The sequence below is a fragment of the Hypanus sabinus genome, chromosome 11 (genome assembly GCF_030144855.1).
Source record: "Hypanus sabinus isolate sHypSab1 chromosome 11, sHypSab1.hap1, whole genome shotgun sequence".
Lineage (NCBI taxonomy): Eukaryota > Metazoa > Chordata > Chondrichthyes > Myliobatiformes > Dasyatidae > Hypanus > Hypanus sabinus.
In genome coordinates this window covers 14,775,922-14,790,700 of record NC_082716.1, presented here as the reverse complement: position 1 = coordinate 14,790,700, position 14,779 = coordinate 14,775,922, and the positions used below count along the sequence as shown (strand labels likewise).

Sequence of the window (14,779 nt, the reverse complement as noted above, 5' to 3'; positions counted from 1 at the left end):
TTTTACAATCCAACAAAAGCTATATGAAGGGAAAAGATGAAATATCAATAGTATAAAACAGGATGCCAAAAGTTTTTTTCAGTTGTATAATGGGGGAACAAAGAAATGGCAGATGAGCTCAATAAATACTTAGCTTCAGTCTTTAGTGTGGAAGACACTAGCCATATGCCAGAGGTCCATGTGTGTCAGGGAACAAGAGTGAGCTTTTACAAAGGAAAAAGCGCTAGGCAGACTGAAAGGTCTTAAGGTGGATAAGTCACCTGGAGCAGATGGACTACTTCCCAGAGCCTGAGAGAGGTTGCTGACGAGATAACGGGTGCATTGGTTATGATCTTTTAAGAATCACTTGATTCTGCTATGGTCCCTGAGGGTTGAAAGTTACAAATGTCACTCAACTCATTAAGAAGGGAGGAAGACAAAAGAAAGGAAATTATAGGCCAGTTAGCCTAATCTCAGTGGTTGGGAAAGTGGTGGATTCCATTATTAAGGATGATGTTTCAGGGTACTTGGAGACTAATGATAAAATAAAGCAAAGTCAGCATGGTTTCTGCAAAGGGAAATCTGGCCTGACAAATCTGTTAGAGCTCTTTGAGGAAGTAACAAGCAGGGTGAACAAAGAACAAAGGAGGGGCAGTGGATGTCATTTACTTGGACTTCCATAAAGCAATTGATAAGGTGCCACACGAGGCCTCTTAACAAGATAAAATCCTGTGGTGTTATTAGAAAGATTTACTGACATGGATAGAGGAATGGCTGACAGGCAGGAGGCTGTGAGTGAGAATAAAGGAGACCGTTCCTGGTTGGCCACCAGTGACTAGAATATGAGTCAGTACATGGAACTATAACATTGTGGCTATTGCAGAAACTTGGCTTTCTCAAGGGCTGGAATGGCTGATGGATGTTCTGTGGTTTAAATCTTTCAGATGGACAGGGAGGGAGGTAAAAGAGCTATTTGCTAATCAGTGTTACGATCACAGCAGCAGAAAGCAATGTCGTTGTGGAAGGATAGTCTACTGATGCAATGTGAATGCAAATCAGAAACAAGAATGGAGTAATCTGTCTGAGAGTATTCTATAGACCCCCAATAGTAGCAGACACTGAGGAACAGAATGGCAGGCAGATTTTGGAAAGGTGCAAAATTAACTGGGCTGTTGTAATGGTTGACTTCAACTTCCCTACTATTGATTGGCACCCCTATATGTAGACATTTATTATGGAGGAAAATTTGATAAGTGTGTCCAGGAAATTTTACTGAGACATCACAACATGAGGACAGGCTGATTAGAGGAGGGGCCATATTAAGTCATGAATCTGGTCAAGTGACAGATCTCTTGGTGGGTGAGCACTTCAGAGACAGTGACCACAACTCCCTGACCTTACCATGACCTTGGTTAGGATAGAAGGAAACATCATGAGAATGTTCTTACTTGGGGAGAGGAATTTTGATCTTATTAGGCAGGAACCTGGGAGCATAAAATGGGAACAAATGTGCTCAGGTAAATGCTCAACAAAAATATCAAAGTTGCTTAGGGAGCACCTGCATTGGATCCTGGATAGGTTTGTCCTATTGAGCAAGGGAAAGGATGAAGGAACCATGGTTGGCAAGAGATCTAATCAAGAGGAAGAAAGAAGCAAGGTTTAGGAAGCAAGGGGCTCTAAAGTTACAAGGTAGCCAGGAAAGAGTTTAAGAATGGACTGAAGAAAGCTAGAAGGGGACTTGAGAAGGCTTTGGCGAGTATAATTAAGGAAAACCCCAATGTGTTATATATGTGTGGGAAGAACAGATGGATAACTAGAGTGAGGATAAAACCATTCAGGGATAGAAGAGGAAACCATATCTGAGTTATGGATTATTTTTCATTTTCCATTAAATAGGAGGTCTACAGTTTGCAGCCACTGATAATGTGGACACAAATGGACTAATTGATGCATTCAGCAGATTAGTATCAGAAGATGGTGACATTAATCAACAGTCAATCCAGGTTTGATTACCTTACAGAAATTAATTTCCTATTATTTTTATGTTACCAAGTGCTTTGTAACAAAATATGTTTATTTCCTCATTTCTAGCTTGAAAGTACAGGAAGGAGTGTTGATGGAAACAGTTGGTTTAATGATTCAATTGTTGTTGATAAAACTGTTGGAAACCACACACATTTTGTGTTCACTTGGGAGGCATCCACACCACAAGTATTTGTACGTGACCCCAGTGGAAAGGTATACAGCAACAATGACTTTATCATAGAAGAGAACGTACACACCGCACGGCTCGAAATTGAAGGCACTGCACAGGTATTCTCCTACGTACCTGATCTCTTTTCTCTTTTTCTTACCTCTTTTTCTCTCCACAGATGCTGATGAGCCTGTCTGGTTTCCACAGAGTTTTGCAGTTTTACTTTCTGTTAACATTACAGTCAATGTGCATTACTTGGACTTGTTCATTTAGGCTGTATTGGCATATTGTATACAGTTCTGTTTATCACGCTACGTTCAGTTTTACTCATTTGACACTTGTGACTGAGGCTATAGCAATTACAGCTCCAATGCCACATTGAAGTTTGCTGCTGACATCATTGTTGTTGGCTGGATTAAAGGTAGTGACAAATCAGCCCATAAGAGGGAGATTGAAAATCTAGCTGAGTGTATGACAACGACCTCTCACTCAATGTCAGCAGGCTCAAAGAGCTGATTACTGACTTCAGGAGGAGGAACCTGGACATCCATGAAACAATCTTCATTGAGGGATCATAGGTGAAGAAGGTCAGCAACATTACATTCCTCTGTGTTATTGCTTCAGAGGATCTGCCCTGAGCCCAGTAGAGAATTGCAATAAATGAGAAACCACTGCAGCACCTCTACTTCCTCAGAAGTTTGTGAATATTTGTTGTGACATCTAAAGCTTTGAGAAATTTCTATTGGTTATCTAAGTGTATATTCACTGGTTTCATCATGGACGGGAGTGCCCTTCAACATAAAATCCTACAAAATGTAATGGATATGGCCCAATCTTTCACGGGTATAACACTCCCCATCTTTGAGCACATTTACACTGAGCACTGCCACAAGAAATCAGCATCCATCATTGAGGACTCCTACTGCTCAGGTCTTCCTCTCTTCTCACTGCTGACATCAGGAGGAAGGTACAGCAGCCTCAGGACCTGCACCACCAGGTTCAGGAACAATTATAACCACTCAACCTTCAGGCTCTTGAACCAAATGGAATAACTTCACTCACCCCATTACTGAACTGTTCCCATAACCTGTGGACTCACTTTCAAGGACTCTTCATCTCATGTTCTTGACATTTGCTTTTATTTATTACACACACTTTCTCTCACACACACATACACACATACACATACACATACTCTCTCTCACACAGTTTTTTGTCTTTTGCACATTGATTGTCGGTTCTGTTGGGTGTGGTCTTTCATTGATTCTATTGTGTATTATGGATTTACTGTGTATATCCAGAAGAACATAGATCTTACATTTGTTCTATGGTGACTCATATGTATTGTACTTCACTATGAAATTAACTTTGAACTATAAACAGGAAAGATATAGTAGCAATTGACAGGTTGCAGAAGAGATTTCACCAGGCTGCTATTTAGAATGAAAGTCTTTAGTCACACAATTAGATTGTATAGGCTTTGTTTGTTCTCTTTGAAGCATGGAAGGTTGAGGGGTGACCTGATAATATAGCCAGAATGTTGTTTCTTCCGACAGCAGGGTGGTCTACAAATAGAGAGCTTAGTTTAAAGTGAAGTTAGAAGATAAATTTATAGTGCAGGTTGCCATACAATCATGCACTCTATTAAATATAATACAGGCATAGACAATTTTCCAAATGTCGAGCAAATTCAAAAATGAGCAGTGCAAATGGACTGCACAATCCGCATGCAGGATTCCTTAAAGGTTAATTTGCAGGTTGAGTTAGTGGTAAGGAAATCAAATACAATGTTAGCATTCATTTTGAAATTACTAGAACATAAATACAGGATGGAGTGTTGAGACTTTTTAACACATTGCTCAGACTATGCTGGCATTGGAGAAGGACCAGAGGAGATTTATGGCAATGACCCTGGGAATGAAAGGGTTTGTACATGAGAAGCATTTGATGGCTCTCGGTCTGCTCTCACTGGAGTTTAGAAGAATGAAGAGGGTTCTCATTAAAACATACTGAATATTGAAAGGGCTAGATAGATAGATAGGTGCTTTGGCCAGTGTAAATTGCCCCTGTTTGTAGATGAATATTAGAATGAGGGCAGAGTTGATGGGAATGTGAAGAAGGTAAAATAGGGTTTAGGATTAGTGAAAATTGTTGTTTGATGGTTGGCGTGGATTTGATGGGTCGATGAGTCTGTTTCTGCATTGTATACATTTGTGACCCTTTCATCCTCTTTTGTTCTTCTAGCATGATGTGTTATTTGCATCAATATCAGCCTTTGATTCCATAGAGTTTAATATCCATGCTCAGACAATATCTAAGTGATCCTCAGTTATACTATCCTTTATAGTGACATCTTTAAATCTCACCAACCTCTTGCTTCTTCATCTCAGACCTGAATAACTGGGGTTAATTTTATCTTTATTTATTTTAGTTATTTAGAGATTTGTTCATGCTGCCTTGTTTTCCTCAAAAAGTGAAAAAGGTGGTTTTAATCTCTGTACTTTGTGAAATCATTTGAATGAACAGTCGTTGACTTAGAACAGAACCTGTGTTTCTCCCTCCACAGATGCTGGCAGATTGGCTGAGCATTTCCAGCATTTTTGCTTTTATACAATGAGTTCTCCCCTCTCACTGCCACCATTCTTCAATAGCAAACTGACAAGAGTAATTTTCCAGTGATAGGAAATAGGCCTGGATTCAGGAGAAATCTGTAAAGTAATTTTAGGTCACCTAACAATGTTTGTTTGCACTAAATTATTTCAGTACTATGAAATTAGGAAGTCCATTTAAAACAGGGAGGAGTAAGAACTTAATTAGCCGGAGGTGGGGGGGGGGCATCTGTGCAATTGCCACAGCTGGATATACAGTCTAAGTCCTTGAGTATATTTAAAGCAGGGGCTGATAAGTACCTGATCAGTTACAGGGAGAAAGCCAGAGAATAGGGTTAAGAGGGATAATAAATCAACCATGATGGAATGGCCTAATTCTGCTCCTATGCCATATGATCTTGTAGTATCTTAACAGCGCTGAAGAAAATGACTCACCACAACTTTCTCAATGGTTCCCAACACAGAGATAATCATTCTTCTATATGTCCAGTATTAATGATTTTAAATATCACTGAGAAGTTATTCCTGCCTTTGATTTTCACGGAACTAACCATAATCATCTTCCAGGATGGAACTTGGACTTACGATATCATGAATACTGGAAATAAGCAGCAAGTAACAGTTACAGTAACATCCCAAGCAGCGGATGAGAACATTCCCCCTGTCACAGTCAACACAAAAATCAACAGAAAGCATCCCTCTGCTCCAGTGGTTATTTATGTGAAAGTCTCCCAAGGATTTTTACCAGTCTTATCTGCAAGTGTGATAGTCACTGTTGAATCACCCACGGCTCATAAAAAAGATGTGGAGCTTTTAGATAATGGTTCAGGTAAGTCATTTAAAAATCTCTTTGAGAAATAAAATTGGAGCTTTTGTGAAATTACTAATGATTTTGTGAATGTAAGTGAAAGTTTGGGGGAGATCTAATGACATGGAGTGAACTGGATGAGTAAGGGACCATTTGTTGCCAGCAGGAGAACTATTTAGCCTACAGGTGCCCTGATCAAATTGTAAACCAGACATTACTGGGCTGTGTTGTGCTAGCTGACCATTCAGTTGTGCCTTGTGGTGAAATGCAAAGATCTAAGTCAGCCTGAAGTTCAGTTAGACTGTCAATCTCATCAGTTGACATAGTAGTGATCCCAGAGCCAGACTCAGTGGTAGGTCCTTAGTGCCGACCCTCAAACCCTGCCTCCCATATAACCCCCCACCTTAAATTCCTCCATATACCTGTCTCTTAAACTTCACTGGTGTATCTGCCTCCACCACTGACTCAGGCAGTGCATTCCACATACCAACCACTCGCTGAGTAAAAAACCTTCCTTTAATATCCCCCTTGAACCTTCCTCCCCTTACCTTAAGTCCATGTCCTCTTGTACAGAGCAGTGATGCCCTGGGGAAGAGGCGCTGGCTGTCCACTCTGTCTATTCCTCTTAATAGCTTGTACACCTCTAATATCATGTCTCCTATCATCCTCCTTCTCTCCAAAGAGTAAAGCCCTAGCTCCCTTAATCTCTGATCATACTCCATACTCTGTAAACCAGGCATCATCCTGGTAAATCTCCACTGTACCTTTTCCAATGCTTCCACATCCTTCCTTTAGTGAGGTGACCAGAACTGGACACAGCACTCCAAATGTGGCCTAACTAGAGTTTTATAGAGCTGCATCAGTACATCGCCTCTCTTAAACTCTATCCCACGACTTATGAAAGCTAAAACCCCATAAGCTTTCTTAACTACCCTATCTACCTGTGAGGCAACTTTCAAGGATCTGTAGACATGTACCCCCAGATCCCTCTTCTCCTCCACACTACCAAGTATCCTGCCATTTACTTTGTACTCTGCCTTGGAGTTTGTCCTTCCAAAGTGTACCACCTCACACTTCTCCAGGTTGAATTCCATCTGCCAGTTCTCAGCCCACTTCTACATCCTATCAATGTCCCTCTGCAATCTTTGACAATCCTCTACACTATCTACAACACCACCAACCTTTGTGTCATTTGCAAACTTGCCAACTCACCCTTCTACCCACACATCCAGGTCGTTAATAAAAATCATAAGAAGTAGAGGTCCCAGAATGGATCCTTGTGGGACTCCACTAGTCACAACCCTCCAATCTGAATGCACTCTCTCCACCATGACCCTCTGCCTTCTGCAGACAAGCCAATTCTGAATCCACCTGGCCAAACTCTCCTGGATCCCATGCCTTCTGACTTTCTGAATAAGTCTACCGTGTGGAACCTTGTCAAATGCCTTACTAAAATCCATGTAGATCACATCCACTGCACTACCCTCATCTATATGCCTGGTCACCTCCTCAACGAAGTCTATCAGGCTTGTTAGGCATTATCTGCCCTTCACAAAGCCATGCTGACTGTCCCTGATCAGATCATGATTCTCTAAATGCCCATAGATCCTATCTCTAAGAATCTTTTCCAACAGCTTTCCCACCACAGAGGTAAGGCTCACTTGTTTATAATTACCTGGACCATCCCTACTACCTTTTTTGAACAAGGGAACAACATTCATCTCTCTCCAATCCTCCGGTACCATTCCCATGGACAACAAGGACATAAAGATCCTAGCCAGAGGTTCAGCAATCTCTTCCCTCATCTTGTGGAGCAGCCTAGGGAATATTCTGTCAGGCCCCATGGACTTACCTGTCCTAATGTATTTTAACAACTCCAACATCTCCTCTCCCTTAATATCAATATGCTCCAGAACATGAACCTCACTCATATTGTCCTCACCGTCATCAAGTACCCTCTCAGTGGCGAATACCGAAGAGAAGTATTCATTGAGGACCTCGCTCACGTCTACAGCCTCCAGGCACATCTTCCCACTTTTATCCTTTTGTTCTTCACATAATTTTAGAATGCCTTGGGGTTTTCCTTTAACCTACTCTCCAAGGCCTTCTCATGACCCCGCTTGCTCTTCTCAGCCCCTTCTTAAGCTCCTTTCTTGCCACCCTATATTCCTCAATAGACCCATCTGATCCTTGCTTCCTAAACCTCATGTATGCTGTCTTCTTCCACCTGACTAGATTTTCCACTTCACTTGTCACCCATGGTTCCTTCACCCTACCATTCTTTATCTTCCTCACCAGGACAAATTTATCCCTAACATCCTGCAAGAGATCCTTAAACATAGACCACATGTCCATAGTACATTTCCCTGCAAAAACATCATCCCAATTCACATCTGCAAGTTCTAGCCTTATAGCCTCATAATTTGCCCTTCCCCAATTAAAAAATTTTCATGTCCTCTCTGATTCTATCCTTTTCCATGATAATGCTAAATGTAAGGGAGCGGTGATCACTGTCCCCCAGATGCTCACTCACTGACAGATCTGTGACCTGACCCGGCTCATTACCTAATAATAGATCTAGTATGGCATTCTCCCTAGTCGGCTTGTCAACATATTGTGACAGGAAACAATCCTGGACACACTTAACTTAATGAAGCAACGGCTTACTGCACCAAACACTCAGATTCAGATTCTGTAGACCTCTACAGAGTTTGCTGGCTTTGACTCATGGAGAGCACCAACCTAACTCTGGCCTGATCTCTAACTCCCCCAATCCCTATTCCTAATCTTTAACCTGATTTCAAATCCCCAAAATCATTCTCTCAAACCTTCAAAACAACTAAGTCTGAGACACAACCTTGATAGAGGCTGGAGCTCAGCATCATCTTGACTAGAACACAACCCAGTGTCAGGGAGGACCAGTGTGTGAATGAGAGATTCATCTGTCTGAATGGGATCACCAGTTCTGTGGAAAAAATGTAAAAGCAGGTTAGGACCAGTCCTTTTACTTTATCAGAATTCTTTAGTTAGAGATTTCCTGGTAGTGGCTGATGGAGTAACAGCAATCTCCTGTTGCTCCAATTCTAATTATCTTACTATTTACAACCTGTCTTGAAACTTCCTTTTTAAGTGTGATATTTTTTCATTATGGCTACATTAAGAGGTGGCAGAGGTATTAAAAAGGATGATCCCCCTGCATCTTCGGATTCTATTATGAATTTGCTGCAAAGTCATACATGAGAAGCCTCTGAGAAGTTCCAACAATTCAGCTATGAATTTAAACAAATAGATGGCAAATTGGATTCTATTCAGCAAACACCTAATGTACATGATAAACGTATTTTTTAAAAAAAGAAGCAATGTTGTCTCTGGAAACGGAAGTGGATGAACTGCAAAAGTTTTGTGAAAAGCAATCAAAGTCTAATGAAAAGTTAAGGCAGAGGATTATGAACATAGAAAATAGAAGTAGAAGGAACAACCCACAGGTTCTGGGTCTTGAAGAATTAATCGAAGGTAATCATTCTATGGAATTCTTTGCAAACTTTCTGCAAGAATTATTTCCGGAAATTTTTGCATCTTTGTCTATGATTGATCGAGCTCACAGGTCTCCCATGTTTAGACCTCCTAACAGAGATAGACCAAGATCCGTAATAATTTGTTTTCATGAATTTAAAACAAAGGGATTGTTAATACGCAAGTCTCATTGAAGAGGCATGATTGATTATCATGGCGACAAGATTAGAATTGTTGAAGATTACCTGCCGATGGTTATGCAGGAATGTGCTAAGTTCAAAGAAGTTATGTCTGAGTTTTCTAACAAGGGTTTTAAACCCTCCCTTCACTATCCAGCTCGTCTCAGAATCACACTTAAAAATGGTTCTTTCAAATGGTTTCAATCGACTGCTGAAGCACAAAGGTTTTTAAAATATGAAGGCTAGCTGCTTAGTTTGTCCTTACCTGAGAACACAAGATTAAATGAGAAACTTTTAATTCGAAAATTCCGTTGAAGGGACATGATTCGTTATAGGGTAGAATATTAAGATTCACCAATACTATTTGCTTGAGGTTATGCAAGAATGTGCTAAGTTTAAACAAGCTTTGTTGGAATTTTTCTATCAAGGGTTAACCCGTCCTTTGGCTACCTAGTTTGACTGAGAACCTCATTAAAGATGGACCCTTCGAATGGTTTCATTTGAATGCTGAAGCACAAAGGTTTTTTAAAATTTGAAAGCCAACTGCTTAGCCTGTTTTTCATGAAGCTATAAGATTAAATGTTTAATGTCTTTCTGTATGAAAAATGATATATTTTACTTTTGGTAAACCTTTGTAACTAATTTCCTTTTGTATTTTTAATACTGTACTTTTGATATATGAGAATTGAATTTCTTGTTTGGATATTGTTTAGTCTAGGTTGGAATATAAACAACCTGAAAGTAATTGGAGCGATCACCAGGTTTTTTGGGGAGTTGTCCGTAGTTGTAGATGCCGACTTTCTATTGGTCAGTTTTCTTTCTTTGGGAGGTCGGTGGGGGTATGTTTTTTTTCTCAGAAGCTATTTTGTAATTCTTTTTAGCCAACTTGTTGCTTGGTTACCATTTCTCAAGGTTTATCGATTCATTTTAACCTGCATTTTAAACCTTCCGTTAAATTATTCTAAAAATGGACCAAACTATTCATCTGTAGGGTGAAGGGGGAAAAGTTTAAAGGGAACATGGGGGGGGGGGGAGCTTCTTCACACAGTGGTGGGAGTGTGGAATGAGCTGCCAGATGAAGTGCTAAATGTGGGCTCACTTTTAACATTAAAGAAAAATTTGGACAGCTACATGGATGAGAGGTGTATGGAGGGATATGGGCCTGGTGAGGGTCAGTGGGACTAGGCAGGAAAATGGTTCAGCACAGCCAAGAAGGGCCAAAAGGCCTGGTTCTGTGCTGCAATGTTCTATGGTTCTATGGTTCTATTCAGTTTTAACATGGAAGTTTTAAATCTCTCTGTCAAATGTAAAAAGATTTTTGCTTATATTAGGAAATTTCAGGTCCCTATTATTTTTTGGCAAAAAACTCACATATACAAATGTGATAATCTATGTTTTTTTCAGCCATTGGAATGGACTTTGTTTTCAATCATCTTTTCAGACCAAATCTAGAGGAGTTTCGATTCTTGGAGATAACACACTTTCCTTTGTTCAACATAAAGTAGTTTCTGATACTAATGGAGGTTTTGTTATAGTTTCAGGGGAACTAGATAATAAATTAATAATAATTGGCAATGTGTATGCCCCCAACGCAGATAATCCTGGATTCTGTAAATTATAAAGTATCTTATAAGGAATTATAAAGATCTGACACTTTATTCTTTGGTGATGGGAGGAGATTTTAACTGCTGGCTATACCCAATTTTAGACCAATCATCTTTTAAACCAGCGTCTGTTAATAAATAAGTTTTGTTTATTCAATCTTTTGTATTGAAATGTGGTATTTTGATATTTGGCATTTTTTACATCCTTTAAATAGGGGGTACTCATTTTTTTCGCCATGTTCATCATGCATATTCCAGGATTGATTTTTTTTTTAGCGATAGTCAAATGATTTCATCAGTTCATTCCTGTGAATATAAAGAAATTGCTGTTTCAGATCATGCTCCTGTATTTCCATCTTTAAATTTCACTGGTCTTCCTCAGACAAACAGAATTTGGCATTTTAATACAATTTTGTTATCTGATAAGGAATTTTTAAGATTTCTAGAGAGATATATTTTGTTTTTGGAAGAGAATAAAAAGGATGAGACTTCTAATTTTATTGTATGGGATACTTTTAAGGCCACTTATACTGTGAGTGTTAAGAATAAAGCTAATAAAGAAAGAATTGAATTAGCCAATCAATTCGATCAAAAATGTGCTATAGCTCCAGATCATGTTTTATATAAAAGATGTGTTGAAGTTAAAACTAAATACGATCTTCTGTTAACATATCCAATTGAAACTCACTTCTTAAAGATAACACTCAATTTTACATTCACGGAGGTAAATCAGGCAAAGTATTGACCAACCAATTAAAATATATTATATTCTAATATATTATATTATATTCTATTATAGTTCTGAATTCCCTAAAGATAATACTGTAATGAATAATTTTCTAGATCAATTAAATATCCCTGCACTTTTTCTAGATAATTGTAAGCAGATGGATCAACCCATTTCTTATGAGGAAATTGCCAAGGCTTTACATTCATTACACTCAGGGAAGGCTCCAGATCCAGATGGATTTTCTGGAGAATTTTAAAAGGCTTTTTCTTCATTAATTATACTGCAGTTACACTTGGTCTTTTTGGATTCTTTCAAATTGGGTAGCTTGCCTCAATCTTTCTATGGAGCCTCTATTTTGCTTATCATAAAGAAGAACAAGGACTCAACTGAATGTTCTTCATATAGGCCAATTTTATTACTCAATGTTCATACTAAAACCCTTTCTAAGGTTCTGGCTCGTAGGATTGAAAATATTCAACATTCTGTTATCTCTGATGAACAGACTGGATTTATTAAGAACCGACATTTCCGTTTTAATATACGCCATGTATTAAATGTTATTTACTCTCCCTCCGAGGAGATATCAGAATGTGTGATATCCTTGATGCTGAGGCCTTCGATTGGGTTGAATGGAATTATGTATTTAAAACCTTAGAAAGACTTCATTTTGGACCAGATTTTATTCAATGGATTAAATTATTTTATATATCTCCTTCTGCTCGGGTTCTTACCGACTTTCAAAATTCCAAACCATTTAAACTTCATCGCGGAACTAGACAAGGTTGTCCGTTGAGCACTTTTCTCTTTGATCTAGCTTTAGAACCCCTTGCCATTGCTCTTTGAGAATCTAATGATATCTGTGGTATTTTAAGGAAAGGTATGACTCACAAAATTTCACTTTACAGTGATGATATATTGCTGTTTATCTGTAATGTTGAGACCTCGTTATCTTGTGTACTTTCTTTACTCTCCCATTTTAGCCAGTTTTCAGGATGTAAATTGAACCTACGTAAGAGCAAATTATTCCTTTAAATAATTTGGAATCAATTAATACTAATCTGCTTTTTTAAAGTTGTAAAGAATCAATTTACTTATTTTCATTTTCATTTTCAGAATCTTTATATTGGTACATAAACTTCTGCAGCAATAAAATGATATAAAACTTCAACAGATTAATATGTATACAATTAATAAAGCTGAAGAAAAAACTGATCACAAAAAATGGGGAAAAATTATATATATATTATATAATTATATATATAATATATATAGGAAAAAAGGAACCCCATCTGACTAGGAAAAAACCCCACTAACTACAAAAAAAAGGGAAAAAAACATTAGGAATCAACCCTACCCAAGCAATAAGTTTGACCATCATCTAAATATTTAAAAAAGAGTCATCAACCGCCGTTTCATATTTATAAAAAAATATAAAATTGGAAGAAAACAATATAGCATAATTCAAATTAAATGTTAATATTTGGCAAAAGAACCCCATCTTCTCTCAAAATCAATTTGAGGATCAAAAGTTCTACTTCTAATTTTTTTCCAAACTAGGACATAACATTACTTGAGAAAACCATTCAATTAATGTAGGGGAAGAAATATCTTTACATTTTAATAAAATAGCCCTTCTTGCCAGCAGTGTAACAAATGCAACTACATGTTGATCTGAAAATGAAATACCCTGAATATGATGTGGAAGTATTCCAAATAGAACAGTCAATCTATTAGGCTGTAAATTAATTTTCAGGGCTTTAGAAATTATAGAAAATAAAGATTTCCAATACAATTTTAATGAAGAACATGACCAGAACATATGTGACAAAGTAGCTACTTCAGTTTTACATCTATCGCAGTAGTTGTCTATACTAGGAAATATTAAAATAGTCTCTCCTTTGTTAAAGAATAATGGTGAACAATTTTAAATTGAATTAAACAATGGTTGGCGCATACAGAAGAAGAATTTATGGTTGTCAAAACTCGAAGCCAATCTTCATTAACAGAGGTCATATTAAGTTCTCTTTCTCAATCTTGTTTAATCTTTAGTGATAGGTTCTCTTTTTGTAACAAAAATAAATTATAAATTCTGCTAATGGAACCTTTCACTAAGGGATTCAATTTCAAAATGGTATTCAACAAATCAGATTCTTGTAAATATGGAAACTTAGGTAAATATTACAGTAAAAAAAGTCTAACCTGAAAATATTGCAAAAAATGTGTATGAGCGAGAGAATATTTATTAATTAACTCTTCAAAGGTCATCAATCGACCACCACAAAATAAATCTGCAAAAGAATGGATCCCTTTACTTTTCCATAGGAGGAAAATCGGGCCAGTTGTTGAAGGTTTAAATGAAAAGTTTCAATATAAAAAAACTAGACAACTTAAATTATTTAAAATTTTTAAAATTACAAAACTGAACCCAAATCCATAGGGATTGTTTAATAACTGGGTAAAGATTTAAATTTGGAATTTTAGAGAGTTGTAAAGGTAACGGAGTTCCTAAAATTGAAGTTAAATGAAATTGTTTAACAGCTTTTAATTCCAAATCAACCCATAATGGTTTTTGGTTCTTATCAAGCCAATATAACCAAAACATAATTGTCTAATATTCACAGCCCAATAATACAGTCTTAAATTAGGAAGTTCAAGTCCACCATCTTTTTTAGATTTTTTGTAAATGATACTTATTAATTCTTTGTGTCTTATTGTTCCAAACAAAGGAAGAAATAAGAGAGGATATTCGATCTAAAAATTTTTTAGTTAAAAAGATAGGTATATTTTGGAAAATATATATAAAAATCTAGGTAAAATAATCATTTTCACAACATGAATATGACCTATTAAAGAAAAAGTAAGTGGATTCCATCTAGAAAATAGTTGTTTCATGGAGTCCATTAAAGAAACTATATTCGCTTTATAGAGATCTTTATACTTTTTAGTAATTATAATACCTAACTGTCTAAATGTATTAACAATTTTAACAGGAATATCATTATATATACTAACAGGGACATCTAATAGAAACAATTCACTTTTATTCAAGTTAAGTTTATAGCCTGAAAATTTACCGAAATCTTTAAGTGTTTCCAAAAGATTAGGAATTGATTCCTCAAGATTTGAAAAAAAGCCAAAAGTGTAAAGAGAAATCTTATGTATG

The 14,779-nt window shown here is 37.4% G+C and overlaps 1 protein-coding gene across 1 annotated transcript in view; it reads left to right on the top strand.

Moving 5' to 3' along the window:
• LOC132402344 (calcium-activated chloride channel regulator 1-like) overlaps positions 1–14,779 on the top strand; it is a 73,780-nt gene that overhangs the window by 34,968 nt on the left and 24,033 nt on the right. Inside the window, exons 9-11 of the mRNA XM_059985223.1 lie at positions 1,876–1,982; positions 2,071–2,292; positions 5,350–5,611. Coding sequence (XP_059841206.1) covers positions 1,876–1,982; positions 2,071–2,292; positions 5,350–5,611 — 591 coding nt within the window. The remainder of the gene's footprint in view (positions 1–1,875; positions 1,983–2,070; positions 2,293–5,349; positions 5,612–14,779) is intronic.